Below are 21,738 nucleotides of genomic sequence, written 5' to 3'. Positions count from 1 at the left end.
GACATTTTCTGCCTCTTTATTTTGGTGTTTGCATTATAAATTAAGTACATGTGTGTGGCATATAAATCTGGCTATTAATTATGGCTATTAATTCTTACTTTTTTGTCTGTTTGTACTTTAAGAATTGTGTCATTTCAGGGCCCCTCATTATTTGCATACAATAATGCAACTTTCACCAAAGAAGACTGGAAAGGCATACGTATGATAGATGACAGTATAAAGGAGGAGGATGCTTTGAAAGTGGGGAGGTTTGGCCTGGGTTTCAAGTCTGTTTTTCATATTACAGGTAATGGTTCTGTTACTAAAAAAATACTTACTCTTTCAAAGTCCAGTTGTTATATGTTTTGAATTTCAATCAAATTCTTATTCCTTAACAATGATACTAGTATTGAAAACCTTATCAATTTGGCTTTGTTAGGGGTTGCTGTGTGTTAAAACTAGATGCTAGGGGAATGTGAACCATCCAATATGAAATATGACACTGCTTTTATAACAAGAAAAAAATGGTTCCTTTTTATGTACAGACACATCGTATATACATATATGACTGGGTTCCCACAGATTTAGATTGATCGATCTGGATCGACCTAACTCCCTAGGGGTTCACGCTAAATTGCTGTCAGCTTTCAGGAGCAGCACACAAAAGTTAATTACCCCCTTACAGCTTTTAGTAGGCGGGACAGACATTTAAGGTAGCAATTAACAGAGGTAGCTATCTTCTAAACCGGCCAAGATATACCAATATGTTACATATCAATAAAAAGCTTATTTCAACAACTTTTCATTTCATATCCTTATTTTATTATGTAATTGTTACGTCATGAGATATTATGCTTAATAGGTGTGCTCAACATGATCTTTACACCTTAAAAACTAGAAGTCCACTACAAATGGACATGTGTACACAGCTTGGCTCGTGAGCCCTCACTGGGATCAACAAGCATGCGCCTGAATTAAGCGATGTGAGTTAAATTAGCAGAGATATCAAAATAAACCTGTTTTCCAGTTCAACGCAACTCCCTAGTCTAACTAAAGCCCACGTAAGTTGAAAACAGAGCTGATGTTATGAAATCCCAGACACACATTTTCAGACAAACCTTAGATCTAACGAATGAATGCCAGCTTTCATCGGTGGAGAGTTCTAATTAATTTTGACACTGGTCTAAATCGTTCTCTTGAAGCCATAAACTGAAGCAGAGAAATCAGCCTTTAAGTGGTCCCCGGAGATTCCAACATTATATAATCCGTGAGCTGCATTGGCAAGCCGAGAAATTTAGTTATTTATACTGGTTCAGCCCTCTACTCACTCCCTATGTAACTGTCACTATTTCTTTCATCCATTTTTCATATTATTATTGAACATTTTCAACCGGAGGCCTCCTCCATGCATTGACAGCAGCCACCATGTTAGTCGTGACGTCAGTCTTCTTCACCACGTGACACCTAGGGGGAGTGCCTTTGCCCATATACGTCTCATCTATATGTCTGCTTTTTAGAGCTTTAGTAGATTGCCAGAATTGAGTTCACGGATAAATTCAAAATGAAAAGAATTGTTTGGCAAGTGAAAGCGGGACGTTACTCACAGAATGTGAAAGGCTTAGCAGCAATCTAGTATGGGAAATATACAGCTGCACAGTGGAGCTGCCAATCAAACACATATATGGACAAGTGTGACCTACTTTAAAACTCAGACACGCTACCACAGGGGTAAATCAGCAATTAGGCTAAAATTACAGGTTTATTTGTAAACTTCCATTATTTTAAGATAGGCTGATATGTAGTTGATATTTCATCTTTCTAATACTGACAAATTCAGAAAAACACCCACATTTTGGCCATTTACTGTTAATTGCTACCTTAAGCTGGTTAAGCTGACAGCAATCTAGTGAGACTTCCCAGGGGGATAGACTGATCTAAATATCTGTGGGAATGCATGGTCTCTTTGATTAAAACTAACTCAAAATTTCAAGGATCTCAAGATCATTAGAACACAGGTACACAAAGTACTTACCCAATAAGAACAAAAAGGATAAGAACAATTATACTGTTTCCCCTACAGGTAAATTAACATCAGAATGATTTAATATTGCATTAAGGTCGTTCTCTTAATTAATTATGTTTGCCTTTTTTTGCAATCTGTGCAGATTTCAGGCATGTAATTTTTTTTTTACAAAAACAAGATTTTACCCTCCTATTAAAGCTTTGTAATGCATATCTGCTGTATGTAGTGTTTTGTAAAGAACATTTCAGGTTTTACAACATAAAAACCCACCTGAGAATTGTTTACAAATGCTTAAGATGGGTGGGGGTGAATTCTTGACTTAGAGATGAAAAAGGACAGTCTCAAAATGTGTGCCCTTCATTTTGATCGGACTCCCTAGACAGATATGGTGTTTTTGAATAAGTGAGCCTGCCTCCAATTGCAAAGAAAATGATTATGATCTTTAACTATAAGTTTAACAGACAGAAGTTCACAAAGAAAAAATACATATTTCTTTCAGATCTCCCCTGTGTGATAAGTGGCCAGTACATGGCTATGATTGATCCCTACAGAGAATATTTCAAACCAAAGGCAGCTGAAAGGTGGGGTCTTACAGATATAGCGGCATTTCACCAACAGTACAAACCATTTCTTGGTGTATTTGACTGTTCTGCTGAAACATTTCAAGGGAACCCCTATAATGGTACCTTGTTCCGTTTCCCTCTTCGTAATGCTGGTCATGTTCAACATCGTCATGCTCAACCCATATCCAGCAATGTGTATGACAGGGACAGTATCGAAGAACTATTTAAAGCCTTCCAAGAGGAGGCACTCCTGGTGTTACTTTTCCTTAGGTCTGTTGAAAAGATTGAGATGTACAGACGAGATCATGAGGAAACCAGGTTGCTATTTGCTGTAGAAATAAGTAACATCGAAGATGTCAGGAATAAGAGGCAACAATTCAACAGCAAGTTACCAGAACATTTGAAAAGATTACGAGTCAGCAATAAAGAATTGAATTCTTTGAGAGAGACCTATCCCATAATCCTGAAGGCTGAAAACCATCAGAATAAACTGAAAGATGAACAGACCTATTTAGTCACCACTTTTTGTAGTGGTACCAAGAAGTCTCAGGAATTTGTGAAAAAACCAGACTGTGTGAAGAACATCCCATTGGTGGGTATTGCAATGCCTTTGACTTTGAACAATCCCCAAGAGGGGGCACTAGTGTCAGATTCTGATCAAAAGACCAATGATGAGAATTTAACTGCTAGAGAAGATTCACCAAATTGCCTGGATCCAGTAAGAATATTCCACAGTCAAGCAACAAGTCATTGCACATTGCCACACAAAAATGCTTCAAGTGTTGAGAAGAAAACATTTGGCCATGTGTTTTGTTCACTTCCATTACCTCTGGCTGATAGTCGAGGCACAGGTCTCCCAGTTCATGTGAATGGCTTCTTTGAACTCACCCCAGAGAGAAGTGACTTACAGTGGCCCAACACAGATGACAAGCACACACAGGACAAGTGCAAGGCTTGGAACCAGCACTTGCTGGTGGACGTTCTTCCCTGTGCATATCAGGAGCTTCTTTTTCAAGCTACAATGAATCAGGGTATCCCTATCTCTCCTGAGCAGGTTATCAGCTGCTTCCCAGATGAGGAAAAGTTGGATGAAAAGTGGAAGAAGATAATGCCTAGAGTGTATGTACAGCTCTTTCAGTGTAACATGTTTTACACCAAGGCCTATGATGGCAAGTGGACATCTCTTGATGATGCTGTAATTGTTGATTTCCCAGACAATCCATCCCTGTGTGAGGCAGTTTATGAAATCATGCTGTTAACAGGGCACTGTCCTCTCAAACTTCCATCATTTGTGCTTGATGCAATCCAGAACTTTTGTCCTAAAAAAGACAGATTGAATTTTGTCTCGAAAGATGTCAACCACCAGCTTGTGAAAGATTCTTTGGCCAGTCACGATGGTTATTGCAAGTTCCCCAACACTCAGAAGTTTGAACTGCTGAGGTATCTACTTGATAATCTGCCAGTTGTTAAACTCCAAGGTTTGAAACTTTTGCCTTTGGCTGATGGCACATTTACAACATTCTCAAAACATAGATCTCAGCCTGTATACATCGCTGCAAATGACATGACACAACTATTTGCTGGACTTGAAAAAAGATTCCTGCATGCCAGTGATGAAGTTGTGAAGGAAAAATTGACAAGATCAGCCGAATCAAGTAAGTTGTAGAGGCACATGAAGGGTAAATGTTTGTGATTCAATTTCATGCAAAAGCATCTACACTTCATTTCACAAATGCACATTGTGTATGATATGTAGTTTTACATCTCTTTTGTCTATCACTATAAAGTTGACATGTACATTACAAACAAGCTTGGTTGTTTAATGTACCACCAGTGTGTATTATTTTGTCAGTAGAGATGGTGTGTTTTCCGATGCTCATTTTATGTTTAGTGCATATACCACTTATCATAAGAAAGAAGTACCACTAGTGCCATTCTCAAAAACTACAAATTATAGCATGTGCCCGAATTTCTTATATTTTAATCTCATCACTATTCTGCCAGATTTCTGGATGATGCCATCAGTATGTTTTAATGTGTTCTGCATATTTAATTCAATATGATGCATCCTTCACAAAACCTTTCAGAATAATATGATAAATATCTTACTAAATGAAGGAAATATAGGATTGTACATTTACTGAAAAAATTCAAATTTCGTTCTCATGTGGACATTCCAAGTCTGAATTTGTATTTGACTTTTGGCTTATTCTTTAGAGGTCAGATTGGTGTCTGTACATGAACACTTTTTGCCTTATTGAACTAAGGTTGCATTGTAACCTTATTCAACCTTATTACTTAAATGGCAATTTAGAATAACTTTAAACTGGGATGGCCGCTATTTGCCATATTAGATGTATAAGCATTTGTATCAGATGACATTTTATATAATTACTATTATACACAAAAATAGATGAGGTGCTGTCAACATCCTTTTTTCCAATAATTGGCTCAGTGGTTGCTTGCTATTATTTATAAACTTCATGCATCTTTACATTGATGTTTCCTAAATACTGCTACATTTAGTCAATAAGTTCATTTTCATGAATGAGACCCATTGTAAGTGTAAATCAAAATCTCTTTACAAATAGTTTTAGACATCTTTGTTTGATTTAGTTTTGACATGCCAATTGCATCCAGTGATATATACCCATAAGAGTTTTGTATTTCTGATCCTCAAATTTGTCTTTACAACAATTTTAGGCAGGGGTGAAACTCAACTGTGTATGCTTGATGAAGAGGGGTTCAGCCAACTCTTACCTGACGCAGTCCAAGCAAAAAAGTTGAAAAACAACACAGACCTAGATCCACAGAACAGAGCCTGGCTTGATAAAGTGTGGGGCTACCTGTGCCAGAATTTCCGAGATTTGCAGAGGTTTGAAGGTTTGCCAATTCTTCCAGTTCATCTTAATGATGGAAGGTATGTTCAGTTACATCTGCCTGCAAGATCATCTTCTATTAGCATTCAGCTTGTACAGCACCAAGGTAAAAGCATATCTCAAGATATAGCAAAGCTTCTGCAAACCCTTGGTGTGCCTCTTGCAACTTCAGTACTTGACAAGGCTGGAAACCACCAAGCAATATTTGATCATCGGGTAGCACTCCCCTCACCAGATGGTGTATTACAGTCCTTGTCAAGGCAGTACCAATACAAAGGAAATAAAGTTATAACTGCCTTCAACAAACTTGATGCTTCTGTTAGAAAAGTCTTCAGAACATTCATATCACAGTCTGGTGACATAGAACGGCACAAGAATATAGTGAGAAAGCTTGAAATCTTCCAAAGAATTGGTCCTCAGTGTAGCTCAGCTGAATTTGATGAAAAAGCAAAGATGGACGAAAAACTGCTGGCACTGGATGATGCCAAGGACGCAGTGAAATTGAAATATCTTCCCCAGGTGTCGTTACCTTGGACCATTATAGATGTTACTTTGCCCGAGTGTGAACATCTTGTGAAGGTCCTTGGCCAGTGTGTCATCCACACGCAAGTGTCCATATTTTCCACACATATCCTACCAGAGCTCAAAAAGGGTGGTGTTTTTGCAGAAAGATACATGAAAGATATTTCATTGTTCATGCTACAACATAGTGAGCTAATCAATGAAAAGGAAATAGTGGAACAGGTTCAACGTCTCCATTGCATTCCAACCAGAAATGGTTTTGCTCTGCCTAGTAAAACTTGCAACCCACAAAGTAGAATTCTCCAAGAGTTATTTAAAGATCAGGATGCCTTTCCAGTTGATCCTTTTACTAGGGGCACCATCATTCCACAACTGGTTAAAGTTGGCATGAAAAATGAAGATGATTTGACAGCAGATGATGTTTTGACAGCTGTCAAAGATGTTGATACCAGAGCAGCTACAGCAGCAGACCCAACTACTTGTGAAGTGTTGAAAAGAAAGTCCCAGGCCATTGCCTCTTTCCTTGGGAAGCGACCAAGACTGCTTCAACAGTTTCCCTTATCCATTCCTAACAATGTCTGTCATCTCAAAGGTCTTTTGTTGGACCTACACTGGTTGCCCATGTGTTGTGAGCCACCCAAAAATATACCATATCCAATAAGCCTACCATGGTGGAACGATACTAAGATATTTCAAAAGCCAACCACTCTAAAGAAGATGAATGACGTATCAACGTACTTGATAGGTTCTGTGCAGCCACTTTGGGAAGGAATACCAGGAGACAAAGAAGCTGAAGCCTCAATTGTTGAACATTTCAATATGGATTCTCCGCCAGATGTCAGGTCTGTAGTTCAGCAGCTTGCTATACTTCAGAAGAATTACAACGAAGAAGAAAAGACATTGTTTGAATTGATTGTAAACAAGATTTACCACTTTTTGGAACAGCATGCAGAAGCTGCCATAGCAGAGGTTGGTAGGCAGGCTCTCAGCCAGTGGATTTGGCATGGCAATGGGTTTGCTTCTCAAGATCAGGTGCTTTGTTCAGACTCTGTTCTAGACCTCAGGCCGTATATGTACACAGTGCCAGATTTCTTTGCAAAAGATCATTTGCCTTTCAAAAGTTTGACTTCTTTTGAGCCGTACCTTGATGTACTCATCCAGATGAAAGAGAAATATGATGGTTCCCAACAACTTCCACTTGGCATCTTGGCCAACAGTGAAAGTTCGGACCTCAAACTCTCAGTAGAAATTCTGAACCAACTTTCAAAATTAGCAAAAGATGGAGGCACCGTCCCTGATGACATACCAATGCCGCTGCGCTCTTCAGGACAACTTAAATTTGGGGTTAGCAGTAAATGTGTCTTTCTTGATGCAGAGCATCTTGGCAAAGATATAAGCCTGGAGTTAGAAAAAGAAAATGTCCATGTTTTGCACAGAGATATTCCAATTGCAACAGCAGATGACTTGGGGGTACCTCCCCTATTGAGACATCTGTTGAAGCCAGAGGATCTGCCTTTTGAGGAGTTTGGTCAGGGCCAGTCATTGTGCAGCATTATCAGCAATATTCTAGATGGCTACCAAGATGGTTTTGCTTTCATAAAGGAGATGATACAGAATGCTGATGATGCTGGAGCTACAGAGGTTCGATTTTTGTTTGATGCACGGGAGAACAAAGATTACCGTAAAAGTCTCATTGATAAGGGGATGGCTGAATGCCAGGGACAGGCACTTTGGGTCTACAATGATGCGGTATTTAAGCCTGTTGATTTTGAACGTATTATTAAAGTTGGTGGTGGAATGAAGAAAGAAGATGCAGCAACCATTGGTAGGTTTGGAAAAGGGTTCAATATTGTTTACAACATTACAGACACCCCCAGTTTCATCAGTCAGAATAATTTTGTCATCTTTGACCCAAATGCACATCATTTGGGTAGAGCCATTAAGGACAAAAGCAAGCCAGGTGTGAAAATTGACTTGGATAAGACTCACAATAGAGGGATGATAGCAGATCAACTTGCTCCATTTGAGAACATCTTTCAATGTCGGATGAACAACAGATTCAATGGAACTCTGTTTCGACTTCCACTGAGAACAAACCAGCAGTCACAAAAGACAGAACTTAAACCAGGAAAACCATACACAAAAGAGGATGTGTTAGATCTTTTTAGGTTGACTATAGACAGATCAGAATCACTTTTGCTCTTCATTCAGAATGTGGTCAAGTTCTCTTTGTGGTATCTTCCCGTAAACTCAAAAGATCCAAGTGATGCTGTTGAGATCTTTATTATTGAGAAAGATATACCGAAGAGGTGTATACAACCAGTTGTCAATTATAAGACGACACTTCCAAAGCCAGCAAAAAAGCTAGATAAAGAAAAACAGCAATTGATCCAGGCAACTAGAATATTGCACGCTGCAAGTAATGCTGTACAGAGAAAAGAAGACCACACAGAACTCAAATGCATGTGTCATTTTAGCATTACATGCAGTACTCGGCCCTATGGTGGAGAGCTTCTTCAGATGGTTGCAAAAGATAAAACCAGGGAATACTTTTTAACATCGTATATGAGCACTGGGGAGGCTTTCAGCCTGGCAGTCAAAGGAAAAAATGAAGGCACACTGCCTGTTGCATCAATAGCTTTACCAGTGCAGTCACGTGGAAATAAGCTAAAACCCCTGCCATTGAATCCTACTGAAGGTGTACTCTTCTGTCAGCTCCCATTGCCTATTTCCACAAGCCTTCCAGTGCATGTGAGTGGCACATTTCTTACAACATCCAGTCGAAACCATTTGGTGCAGAGATCAGCAGATGACAGACAGAATGTAATGGCAGAGTGGAATGAAGCATTACTTCGTGAAACTTTGCCTAAAGCCTACATCTTCTTTTTGGAAAAATGCAAAGAATATTGCAACATTGGTGGGGACTTCTTTATCCTTTGGCCAATGGCTGTTAAACAACTCCCAGAAGATTTTCTGCAGTCTTTTCACAGGAAGTTGATGACACTTAATGAGCCCAAACTTCTGACAGATGGTCAGTGTTGGAGAAATTTCCATGAAGTAGTATATCTGGAACCATCATTCCAAGACAAGGTTGGCATAGGGGAGGTTGCCTACAACATATTCAGGTGGTGGGTGAAGACACAGCCCGGAAACAAAATTGCAGTTCATTTACCAATGAAAATAGTTGAACAGTTCAAATCATGTGAAATGAATTTCAACAATGAATACAGCAGGCAGCGATTCTACAAAGAAGTTTTCTTTGCCAACATAGCTGAGATGCAAGCTTTTGCAAAATGGAGAGATACTTTGATGCTAAATGATGTCTTGCCATCTGTAACCAATGATGAGGAAATGGCAAGCTTTGTAAGAACCCAAAAGTGCATTCCTGTCATGCCATCTGGAAATGTGCTTGAAACGCCTGGGAAATTGGTAAGCGAAAGAGGAATGCAAAGTATCTTGTTCACTGAAGAAGATGGAGTGTTTCCTTTACAAGAATACAGAGAACAGTCCTATTTTTTACAAAAGTTGGGAATGCGGTGCACAGTGGGTGATATCACATGGGCTGAAGTATCTCAGTGTGCAAAACAAACTCTGTCCATTTCAGACAGAAGCATCAGGGTTAGGCGTATACTGAACATTTTAATGTTTATTGGATTCAAGAGAATGGAGGGAAGGGGTGTTGATGATGTACATGTGGAAAAGTGTGAACTTGAAGAGTTGAAGTCCATACCCTTCTTGCCAGTTTTGCAAACTTTTCCAGAATACCCTTTGCCGTTGTTTGACCACAAAGAAAAGAAAGATATATTGTATGATGCCCCACAGAATATGGGGCTTTTGAAGGTCATTGATCTGGTTGGATCAGCCATGCCCATAGTTGATGAAACACTTTTCACAAGAGGTGCATCTACACTGAATCATATTCCTCTAGAGACATTCCAGTTTATAGGTTGTGTGACAAACCCTGGAATTGAAACAATTCAAGTGCAGATGCAAGCTGCAATCAGTTATGGGTTGAAGGATATATTGCCAAACCAATTGTCCAATGTACAGAGGTTAATGCGCCATATTTATTCATACTTGCAAGAACTGTGCAAACAAGAACAGAAACAGCAAGACATCAGTAGAGCTCTCAAAGGACTCCCTGTTGTGTTGGTAGATGATCACTTTGTCCGACCCAAAGATGTAGTGTTTTCTTTGAAGAAATCTTGTGAACCATATCTGTATGCACTACCAAAGGAATATATTAGCCAGTTTGGACAGCTTTTCACTTGTCTAGGGGTTCGTCACCATTTTGATGTTGCTGACTATATTGCTGCTCTGAAAAAGATGTCAGACGTGACAGTCAGTGATGAAGAAAAACCTAATCCACTCATTGAAAAAGCAGAGAAAGTTGCCAAGATGCTCATTGAACAACTCAAAGAAGAAAAGTCAAAAGACTTAGAGATGTTGGGCGATATAGTTTTACCAGATATCCATGGAATCTTCCAAAGGGCAAATGAACTGACAGTGTGGAATCCCAATTTACCTCAGAGAAAAGTGCTCTTTTTGCACTGTGATGTTAGGTTGAAGGATTATGAATGTTTAGGAATTAAGCAGCCTCATGAAGGAGTTCTGAGTAAGTACTCAAGCAGTATCCCTTTTGGACAGCAAGTGCAACTAGAAACGAGTATCACAAGAATCCTTAAAGGTTACAGCCCAGAGGATATGTTTAAAGAGGTTCTACAAAATGCTGATGATGCTGGAGCAACCGAGGTGCACTTTGTGCTTGATCAGCGCACTCACAACTCAAAATATGTGCCTGGAGAAAGCTGGAAACAGATGCAAGGACCGGCACTTTGCATTTTCAACAATGCCCCATTTACTGATTCAGACTTAACAGCAATTGCCACTTTAGGGAGTGATCAGAGTGAAATGGAGAACAAGTCCAGAAACCCCTACAAGACAGGGCAATTTGGGATTGGTTTTAACTCCGTTTACCACATTACTGACACACCATGGATTGTTACGCGTGGGTCTTCTTTTGAGGTTTTGCAGGACCGCCAGGGTAAATATGAGGATATATGTTGTGTGTTTGATCCTCTGCGGAAGTATGTTCCAGGAGCAACAGTAGGCTCCCCAGGACAGCTGTTTAACTTAAAGGAACTAGCTGAGGATTACCCAGATGTCAAAAGCTGTTTGTTGGAAGAACAGTTTGACCTACAAGGAAAAACTCTATTCCGATTACCCTTGAGAAATCCCCCACAAGTTGATTCATGTACAGACCAAGACTTGCCATGTACAGACCAAGACTTGCCTGCCTGGAAGTCACTAGATATAAGAAAAGTGAAGGATCTGCTGGAGACATTCAAAGCTGAAATGCCACAGATGCTTCTATTTCTGAAGCATATCAAACAAATACATGTATCAGAGATAGACAGCAGTACGAGAACACTTAAGAATAAATTTTCATCCACAAGTGAAGTTGCTCAAAGTTTTTTCAGCGACTATGACTCATTTCAGGAAAAGGTCCAAACAGTGGCAAACCATTTGAAAAACAGGAAATATGGTGCTTTGGAAATACCCTCTAGTCAGGTCACTTATGAACTTACAATACAGACTCTACTAGATGCCCAACCCCTGGTAGATTCAGTGTGGTCAGTTGTACAGCAATTAGGGGGCAGCACAGACTATGCAGGACATGTGAGGCTTGACAACAATAGTAGCAACTTGGATGCAGGATATATGGAAGATGACACAACTGGAAATGGTGCTGTGGTTAACCCAAATAGTGTGATCCAAAAATCAGAAGATGATGGGCAGATCACCACCTCAGTTTTAATTGAAAAAAAGTCTGACCTTCTTCCCCTTGGAGCTGTTGCTGCATTGAAAGATACAAAGGAGCATTGGAAAGGTAAAGCTGCATTGACAGAAGAAATAGACAGAAGGTTTCCAAAATATACAGAGAGACAAACATATTCCTCTTTTTCTGGGCACAAGACTGAAAGTAGCAAGAAACACACTGACTATCTACGGCAGCATAACTACAGTTATGTTGCTGCCTGTCTTTTGCCATTGCCTATAAAAACTGGGCTCAGTGTGATGCTTAATGGCCATTTTGAGCTGGGATATGAGGATCGCAGAACAATCCCAAATGATGATAAATCTTCAGGTAGATGGAATCTTTTTTTACAAGAAAATGTTTTGGCACCATGCTTTGTGAAACTTGTGAAACACATGAGAAGCGCATATTTCCCACAATCCAGCATTTCTAAAAGCCCATGGTATTCCATAGACAGATGCCTGTCTACATACAGTAGATTATTTCCAATTGATCTTTTCAAAATATCATTGTGGAAGCCCATGTCCATCAGTTTTTTCAAAGCTGTTGTGGCCCAGCAAGTGCCTCTTCTGCCTGTCCTCAAACCCTGCCCCAGGATGAAAAAAGAGCACACAGACAGACAGGAAAACCTGTTTCAGGTTCTTTGGTTTCCCCCAAGTGGAATCATGAATGGAGAGAGTGCATTCTTTAATACATTACATGAAGTTGGCAGAAATGAAACTCAAACCAGTAATGCTGGTGTTGACCTGTTGAGGAGGAAGGAAGAATTGAAGATGCCTCAAATTGTGGAACAAATCCTTCTAAGATCAGGCTTTAACCTGATGCATATAAAAGATGGCAGACTGAAGAAATGTTTTTCTGATGTGGGCTCTGACATTCCTTGTGTTTCACCAGAGAGTGTCTTGGAATTCTTCAAAACTTTTGGAACCTCCCCAGCCTGTTCAGTAGGAGGTGAACTACCCATGCCACTGAAAGATACCATCTTTGTAGACACAGCGAAATTGTGTACCTTACTGAAGTACCTTTATCAATGTGACCAATTTCCTCAAAAGCTAAATGGTCTTCCTCTCCTTGTGACCAAAGATGGTTTTCTGAGGCAGTTCACTTCGGAAGGCAAGTGTTTTTTTACCAAACATGATCATCTTCTCCCAGAGTGTTGTTCTTCTTTTATTCACAGGGACTTAAAGAAGTTCTTTGAGGAGAAAAGAATAGAATTGAAACATTGTGACCAACTTCATCATTTTGCTGTCTCAGATTTTGCAGAGCTGTTGGCACAGCAAAAAGCCGCAGGGGGCAGGTATGAATGTCTTTTCCCTGATGACACATTTGCCTGTCCCATAAACGGAGATTTTCCAAATGAGCAATGGGTTGCTGAGGTTTGGACATTCCTAAGTGAGGAGTGTACAGGACTACCACATTTAGCACCTCTTAATGACTGTGCTCTGATTCCAGCTAAAATCTGTACTAGAGAGGTTTTAGTTTGTATCAATAGGGCATATGTTGTAATGAATTTTAGGGCAAACATATATAGGAACATGAACAATGATGAATGGGGAATGGTGCAGATATTACAGTCTCTAAATGTGGCAGTTCTCATGCCAAGTACTTGTGCTGTTCTGCAGAATATCACAGGGAGTGTGTTCAAGGCTGACACAGTTTTAAAAGTACTTTGTGAGAAATTACAAGAGTCACAACCTCCAGAATACAGCTCAACACAGATTCTCAAGTTTTTCTCCTATCGCGTCTCAGCATTAAAGAATGTTGTGGGCTGTAAGGAAAAACTTCTTGAGTTACCAGTTTTCAGAACTGTGCATGGCAAAATTTTGAAGATAGGAATGAACCGTGTGTACACACTACCTCGTGGCATCCCTCCCATTGACATGGAAGCTTGGAAGACTTCAAAAGGGCTTATTTTCTTGCAACATGATGAAGACTTGGAGCCACTCTATGATTTTCTGAACTTCAAGAAACTCACAGTTGTTGAGGTGTATTGCGAATTCATATTCAAGCATTTTGAGTATCTCTCCCAAACAGGCCAAGCACATCATTTGAAATTTTTATACCAATCATACCTTTCAGACAATAATGCAACTGGTGAAAAGAAGGAAATGAGGGATGCTTTGTTAGAAGATTTGAAAGAATTACCATTTTTATTTGACAGTAGGGAACAGCGCCAACAAACTGCAAGTCATTTCTATGATCCCTCCAATGAGATATTTCAATCTATGCAGTGCAATTTTCCACCAAGTTGTGTCCCACCATTTAACACCTGGCAGTGGATTCCTTTTCTTAGAATGATTGGCATGGTGAGTTCTGTAAGCAAGGAGATGTTTGTAACATATGTGCAAGAGGTGGCCAGGACAAAAAATGCTGACCAGTCCAAGGTGTTAGTGAGGAATTTGATGTCAAACCAACAAGAGTGGTCAGCAAAGGATTTAAAATCCATCCTGTTTTCTGTCCGAGATATACCATTTGTATGTGCACAGCCTGCCAGTCCATGTTATGTTAACCTGATGAAGCAATATGGCCACAGTTTTTTCCCCTTGAGATCTTCTGTACCATGTGAACATGAGGCCTTAGTATGGACAAGTGCTAATCTTCTCCCTGATTGGGCTAATCCATGGAAATACAGTGTAAATTGCAAAGGTTTGGATTCTCATGCATTGGCAACAGAACTAGGCATACTGCAGAAACCTACCTTGTCTATGGTTCTGTGTCACATCTCTGCATTGTCTGATAAGTTCCATACCAGCCAGAAAGGTCCCAGCAGTAGAATGATACCTTCCTGTGAACGTGCTGTTGTTTCAGAAGTGATGAAATTTATCTACATGTATTTGAAGGAGAATGGGTTACAAAATGATGACACCAAAAAGGCTTTAGGAACCAAGTCAGTTATCTTGGTGGATGATCATAAACGATTTGCCAAGCCGAAGAGGGTAGTGCTGAATATGTATGAAGACAAGGCAGTGCCCCCACATTTGTACAAAGCACCTTCAGAATTTGGAGAATTCTTCAGTCTATTTACCTATCTTGGCTGCACAGAGAGCCCCTCTGTTGGACAGTATGCAGCTGTCTTGGTTGATCTTTATAAGCAGCACAAAGACAAGGATGTCACAAAGAATCCAAATATCCTGCGAAGTGTATACAGAGCCGTCAACGGACTGTTTAAAGCAATGCTTATTTTCCCAGAACAAGTGAATTCATTGCGTTGCCTCTACTTACCAAGCAAGAAAGGTTTGCTGTTATCCAGCCAAAAGCTGGTGTACATCAACTCCCCGAGGCTCACAGACAGAATCCAGACCTTGTACCAATATGAAGAATTTCTGGTCGACCTGAATGAATGTGGAGTTCGGACCCACAATTTTGAGGATTTGCTGAATAGTTTACCCCAATCTTTGCAGCCTAAACGTCTTACAGATGTTGTAGAGGAGCATTTAGTGGAGAATGGCGATACCCAAAACAGCTCAGAACAGCTACTGGCACAGCATATACAGCAAAGGATCTCTTCCACAATTTTTGCAAAGGCCATTGAAAGGATAGCACGTCATCAGTGGTACATGGTTGGGCATATTGCTCAGGATTCTGATGAAAAATCCATTACCAATATTCCTATTGTTCTTCACCGGGTGAAGGTCATTGGAATGGATGAAATACAGACATGCCTCAAATACAAAGCAGTGGAATTAGAAGGAAGTCAGAAATCCCAAAGCTGTTTTGCCCAAATGAACACAGCCACTTCCTCATCTACCATAATTTATATCAGAGAGGGACAGGAAAGCTGTGGGGGTAGCACAGATGATAGCGTGTACTTCACCGTAGCAGATGTCATCAATAGACTTCTACCTGATATCTCTCTGAGCAGTTCCATTCTGTATGTGGTTCCCATATTGAAATGCAAAGAAGAAGACATTCATAAGGAGTTGGACAGACTTGATGTCCGGGAGCTTCATGACAGTGCTGATCATCACCTGCAGCAGGGCATGTTAAGAACCCTTCCCGTTTTAGGAACCGCAGTTCCAGTAGATGTTGCCAATACATTGGTTCCAGTTGACAGAGAGCTAGAAGTGGACGAATATGTAACTATTGTCTCTGCTTCCCTTGGAGATGGTGGGCAGGGTGCTGAAAATGATTTGAAGTTGGAGTTGAGCCAGGTTGCTAAAGATGATGGGGAATTGGAGTCAAACTTGGAAGTTGGACCTGAACAGTTGTTTGTATATGGTCAGGTGAAATGCGACTTTCCTAGTGATGTAGAGGTGACCATTGGACTGCATACTACTAGAGTGGTTCGACGAGACTGCGTTCTATTGTTTCTTTAGTAATGTCTTGTTAATGGCCAAATCATAACAGAAAATATGACCAGAACGTGTCTTGGCTTTTTCAACCAATGTCTCTTGATTCATGATAATACATTGTTTCTGTGGCCCCACACCCAGTAATGTTTTAAAGGGGAAAAGTGTCCCTTGTGAAGTTCAGTAATGACCTCTGACCTCCTTAGGAAAGGTCCTCTTTGTACAGATGGTTGATTTTGAGGACAACAAATGAACTTGTTTTATGAGTGGGCTTATATTAGAATTGGAATGAGGTGTAAAAGAGCCACAGGGGCAGGTCCAGGATTATTTGAAGGGGGGTGTCCTTTTTTTTAGGAATGACAGATCGCGAATGCAAAGTCAACCCTTCTTCCCCCTCCCCCCACCCCCCCACCCCACCCTGGCATGGGGTTCAGGGCCTGCTGAAGGGGCCCTAAAATTTGAGTATTTTAGAGGACAACAGTGCCGTATGGTACGATTTAGAACTATGATTCAGCTAGGCAAAATTCTAATTTAAAGAGGGGACCATTGGTGTGATTTCTTTCAGAAATTGAAGGAGGTTGGGGGGTCAGGACCCCCTGACACCCTTCTTAAATCTGCCACTGACTTAGTTGTTTATAGGATGATATTACAAGCAGTAAATAGTAGTAATTTAAATTACAGGGTTACCTGCAATTTTCCCATGTAATTTTAGGAACAGTGTGTTTTTCTATAGGAGCTTGGTATATTTACTTGTAAGGGAATTTGATATTTAGTTCATTAGGCCACATATGGCTCATTATATTTAGATCCATGTAGTTTATAAAATTTGTATAGTTAGGTGTAGTTTTGCTCAAGTATAATGCCAAATGCTTATTTGATGACAAATGATGAGACATAAGGCTTTTAGGAAAAATGATATAATCGGAGTTAATTATATTCCAGAGGTTCCTGTAATTTTTAACATTTAGGCTATAGACTGTACAGTTGAACCCTTCATTGTGCTTGGATGTATGTATTATAAAATAAAGCATTATATATCTGAAACATATAGTAAGTAATATTAGTTGTATTTAGAAACACAGAAAAAGAAACACAAGAAAAAGTGGGGCCTTTGAAAAATTAATGTTACCCCCCTTAAATCTGCCACTGACCCAGTTGTTTATAGGATTATATCACAAGCAGTGAGTAGTAATAATTTAAATTTCAGGGTTACCTGCAATTTTTCCTTTATAATTTAGGAACAGTGTGTTTTTCTATAGGAGCTTGGTATATTTACTTGTAAGGGAATTTGATATTTAGTTCATTAGGCCACATACATGTATGGCACATTATGTAGATCCATGTAGTTTATTAAATTTGTATACATAGGATGTAGTTTTGCTCAAGTATAATACCAATTTGATGACATATGATAAAACATAAGGCTTTAGGAAAAAATGACAAAATCTGAAATACCTATGTTCCAGAGGTTCCTGTAATTTTTAACATTTAGGCTATAGACTGTACAGTTGAACCCTTGATTGTGCTTGGATGTATGTATTATAAAATAAAGCATTATATATCTGAAACATATAGTAAGTAATATTAGTTGTATTTAGAAGTATACTATTATGCACAACACGTACTCAGTAGTATGTTTTAAAATAGTGAAGGTGTATGTTTTACCTGAGGATAGATTTAGAGAAGAAAGATGCCAGTGTTAACTGTACATATGTCATATGTCATACATGTATACTAAACACTGGGTTATTCCAGATGATAACTCTTTGATAAAGGGTCTACTGTCTAATGAATGGATCTTTTTACTTGTAGGTAAAATACCATCAATAATTTTAACAATAGTATTAATAATTTTAACAATAGGATGATCTAATTTTCTTATCAATTATTGTTTATAATTCTTAAAAACGTGGATTTTACCTTAAAGTTAGTTGGCTTTGTGTTTAGGCATAAATATGTAAAAAAACAAGAAAAAGTGCGGCCTTTGAAAAATTGAGGTTATCCCCCTAAATCTGCCACTGACCCAGTTGTTTATAGGATGATATCACAAGCAGTGAGATGTAATAATTTAAATTTCAGGGTTACCTGCAATTTTTCCTTTATAATTTTAGGGACACTTTTTTTTTTTTTTTTTTTTTTTTTTTTAGAAGAGCTTGGTATATTTACTTGTAAGGGAATTTGATATTTAGTTCATTAGGCCACATATGGCTCATTATTTAGATTAATGTAGTTTATAAAATTTGTATACATAGGATGTAGTTTTGCTCAAGTATAATACCAAATGCTTATTTGATGACATATGATAAAACATAAGGCTTTAGGAAAAAATGACAAAATCTGAATTACTTATGTTCCAGAGGTTCCTGTAATTTTTAACATTTAGGCTATAGACTGTACAGTTGAACCCTTGATTGAGCTTAATTGAATGTATTATAAAATGGATTTTGCCTTTTAAAGTTAGTTGACTTTGTGTTTAGGAATAAACATGTAAAAAAAAGAAAAAATGAAACAGAAATAGTGTTATTTTCCATAAAAAGATCAAGGTTGTTGAAGTATTAAATTTTTCCATGGAATGGTTTTTGTTAAGTGGATATGTTGATAAGTCAGGGGCTGCTGAAAATTGGCCTTTTAGCAAAATAGCAAGAGGTATGTGGTCACTTTCTGTAAACATGCCATATAGGCATACAGACCTAGTGTAATGTCAGGAAGGTGTTATGCTACTCATTTATAAGTGATGGTGTTATGTTGTTTTTTTATTATTGTTTTCCATCTCAGTTCCTTTAAACATCATTTTAAGCATATAATATGAAATATTTTATATTTAAATGCTTAACAGGAACAAATAATGTAAATGTATGACAGATTTGACAGATGTTTATATTACACACACACACACACACACACACACACACACACACACACCATTCTAATTCTTCAAACTATTTTAATGTCACAGTATTATTTTCTATAAATAGATCAAGGTTGGTTAAGTATTAATTTTTTTCTGTGAATTGTTTTTTGTTAAGTGGATAGGTTGATGAGGTTCAGGAACTGTTGTAAATTGGCAATTTGGCATTATAGCGTGTGGTCTCCTCTTGTGTGTTACATATTGTTGTTGATTCTTTTTATTATAATTTTATTTATTTTATTACCACCACCAAGGATATTATGTTTTAATTCTGTTTGTCCGCTGGCAACATTATGGAAAAACTCTTTGATGGATTTTGATTAAATTTAAAGAAATAGGTAAGAAGGGAACAAGTAACTAGATTTTAGTGGTGATCCATAAATTAGTAAATAATTAATTAGTCAATCAATCACGTCTGTTAGCAACATTATGCAAAAGGTTAAAGAGAGGTTTTGATAAAATTTTAAGGATAGTTCAGAAATAGGCTAGATAAGAGTGGATATAACAATAAATAGATTAAAACTATACATAATTATCAGCGCTGAATTAATTGATCAACTTATTAGTTATTGGTAAATAATTATTAATAATAATGAGAATTGAGTTGCCTTAGAGGAAGTCTACACTCTTTAGTGTTATTTAATATATTAAATATATTTATTTATTTATTATTATTATTATTTTATTTTATTTATTTATTTATTTATTTATTTATTTATTTATTTATTTATTTTTTATTTTATTTATTTTTTTTTTTTTTGTGGATTGACTTGAGTCATTATATCTACAAACACCAGTGTGTTTACGTATGGTAGAAGAGTATAATACAAATTAATATTACATACTGGTATACCAGAGGTATGTAAGATGATAATGTAAAGTGAGTTAGATAACCTAGCTTCCATGAAAACCTTCCATGCCAGTGCAAAAATAATGATCGTTAATTTTAATTATATAACATGTTCATGATAATGAGATATTTGTGATCAAGAAACTTTAAAAAGATAGTTAAAGTTATTTACTGTGCTATCATTAAACCATAATTATGCAGATAAGTCATTATTCAATCAGAGGATCCTTAAACTGTCTTTTAATTAAAATTGATTTATAAATTTGTCTTTATTTGACTGACTTCATGTCATAAAGTACTAAAAATTATACAGTAAAATTTGAGGTACATGTATGCTTTCATTGATTTATTTCATTCTAATGTGAATAAATCTTTCAATCAAGCTTATTTTCACTGTTATCTTTTATTTAGCACACATATTTTAATGTACAGTCAGTGACTGCTCATATAGTCATCACCTGTGTCTGTTGTCGTAAGCGTGGTCATTATGCACTTTCAGTGATAACATATGATAAGTAGAAAAACCATAGGACTATATTGATTTCAAACTTACAGGAGTGATCACTTTTACTATAGCAACATTCTCGGTAAAAAAAAAAACAGCCTGATTGGGTCATTTCTTTTTTTTTTTTTTTCTTGAAGTTATGCAGTTCTTTCTTCTTTTTTTGGTCCTTTTTCTTTCACTGCGTGGCTTCTTCAAGGTGTAACTTTGAACTTCATGGACCGACTTCCTTTTGCTAGTCACATTTTTGCATATCCATGTCACCTGCAGTACAAAATTAAAAATTGGTGGTGATTATGCTGTAAAGCATAATGTTATTTTGCACCAAAAATGGAGAAATTGAAAGTATTTTAGCCACTGTCACTATAGAGACCACTAAAGGAAAACCATGTTACTTACTTGTGAAATAAACACCACAAAAGGTAATTAATGAAATACAGCTTAAGTTGGGAAACCTGCCTAACTGAATTCTTTTCTTTGGAGTAATGCAGTCTTTTGAGAAAATTTCATTTTTCACATATTGATATTTTCAATGAATTAAATCTCATGGCCTTGAAATCCTGTGCAAGTTACATCTTTGAATATCCATGTTACCTGTAGAAAATAATTAGAAATTGGTGGCGATTATGTTTAGCATTACCATTACCAGTGCTCTGTATTTACTAATCATTGTGGAAACGTTTTTGGCCAAAACGAAGAGTTATTATGACTTTAATTATGTTTAGCATTACCATTACCAGTGCGCTATATGTAACAAATCATTGTGGCTAGTTCAGGCTGGTAGAGTTGAATGTAACGTGTTTCATTCACGAGAAGTGTCACTACGTCCCACAAATATAACCTTTGATTTCCTGCATACCTGTCACTTGAAATCGAATAATAATAATACTCCAATATGTACAAGTATAGTGGATTCCATTCGAATGATTGTGTTAGAGACACCGAGCTATGGCAAAACTGAAAAAAAAAACAACGTGCCTTGAAGGCTGGCACGCCTGACTTGGGGCACATTCCCAAAGAAACTATCGTTTTACATGAATCAATCCAACTCCGTGGGGACTTTCGCTGAATGCAATCAGCCAAAAAGATGAACATGCCTCCTCAGGTTTCCAAGGTACTCGTATAATCACCAGCTATTTCTTTATTCTGCTCCACGCCATATTTTTAAATAAGATTTCAGCCGGGCAATCATCTTTGTCAGTCATTTTCCCAGAAACTCTGTATACCCACTTATCTTTTTTATGACTTGCATTGTGTGGATTATTATAAGTCTTTAACCATAAACAATCAGCCAGATTGTTGTTGGTGTCTAAAATTTGGCACATATAGGCCTACTATGCAGTTGTGCCTCTGTTGCCACGTCCAAGAGAGCCCTCTGTGATACAGGCCCAGTGTCACGAAACTG

At 38.0% G+C, this 21,738-nt stretch overlaps 1 protein-coding gene and 1 long non-coding RNA gene across 3 annotated transcripts in view; one reads left to right on the top strand and one right to left on the bottom strand.

Annotated features, from left to right (window-relative positions):
- Nucleotides 1–21,306, top strand: part of LOC106179137 (sacsin-like) — a 40,754-nt gene extending 19,448 nt beyond the window's left edge. For both annotated transcript variants that reach the window (XM_087011549.1, XM_087011550.1), the window contains exons 4-6: nt 139–286; nt 2,502–4,220; nt 5,269–21,306. In XM_087011549.1, the coding sequence (XP_086867675.1) occupies nt 139–286; nt 2,502–4,220; nt 5,269–16,100 (12,699 nt within the window). In that variant the 3' untranslated portion in view covers nt 16,101–21,306. The remainder of the gene's footprint in view (nt 1–138; nt 287–2,501; nt 4,221–5,268) is intronic.
- Nucleotides 20,163–21,692, bottom strand: LOC147762263 (uncharacterized). The gene is made up of 2 exons (XR_015333997.1): nt 21,071–21,692; nt 20,163–20,597 (listed from the first exon to the last, which is right to left on the bottom strand). It is a non-coding gene; the product is annotated as an uncharacterized LOC147762263 (long non-coding RNA).
- Between the last annotated feature and the right edge of the window lie 46 nt (nt 21,693–21,738).

Source organism: Lingula anatina, chromosome 4 (assembly GCF_051362555.1).
Source record: "Lingula anatina isolate TDL-2025a chromosome 4, LinAna3.0, whole genome shotgun sequence".
Taxonomy (NCBI): Eukaryota; Metazoa; Brachiopoda; class Lingulata; order Lingulida; family Lingulidae; genus Lingula; species Lingula anatina.
Note: the sequence above shows the minus strand (reverse complement) of the source record. Positions and strands in the feature narration are given on the sequence as shown.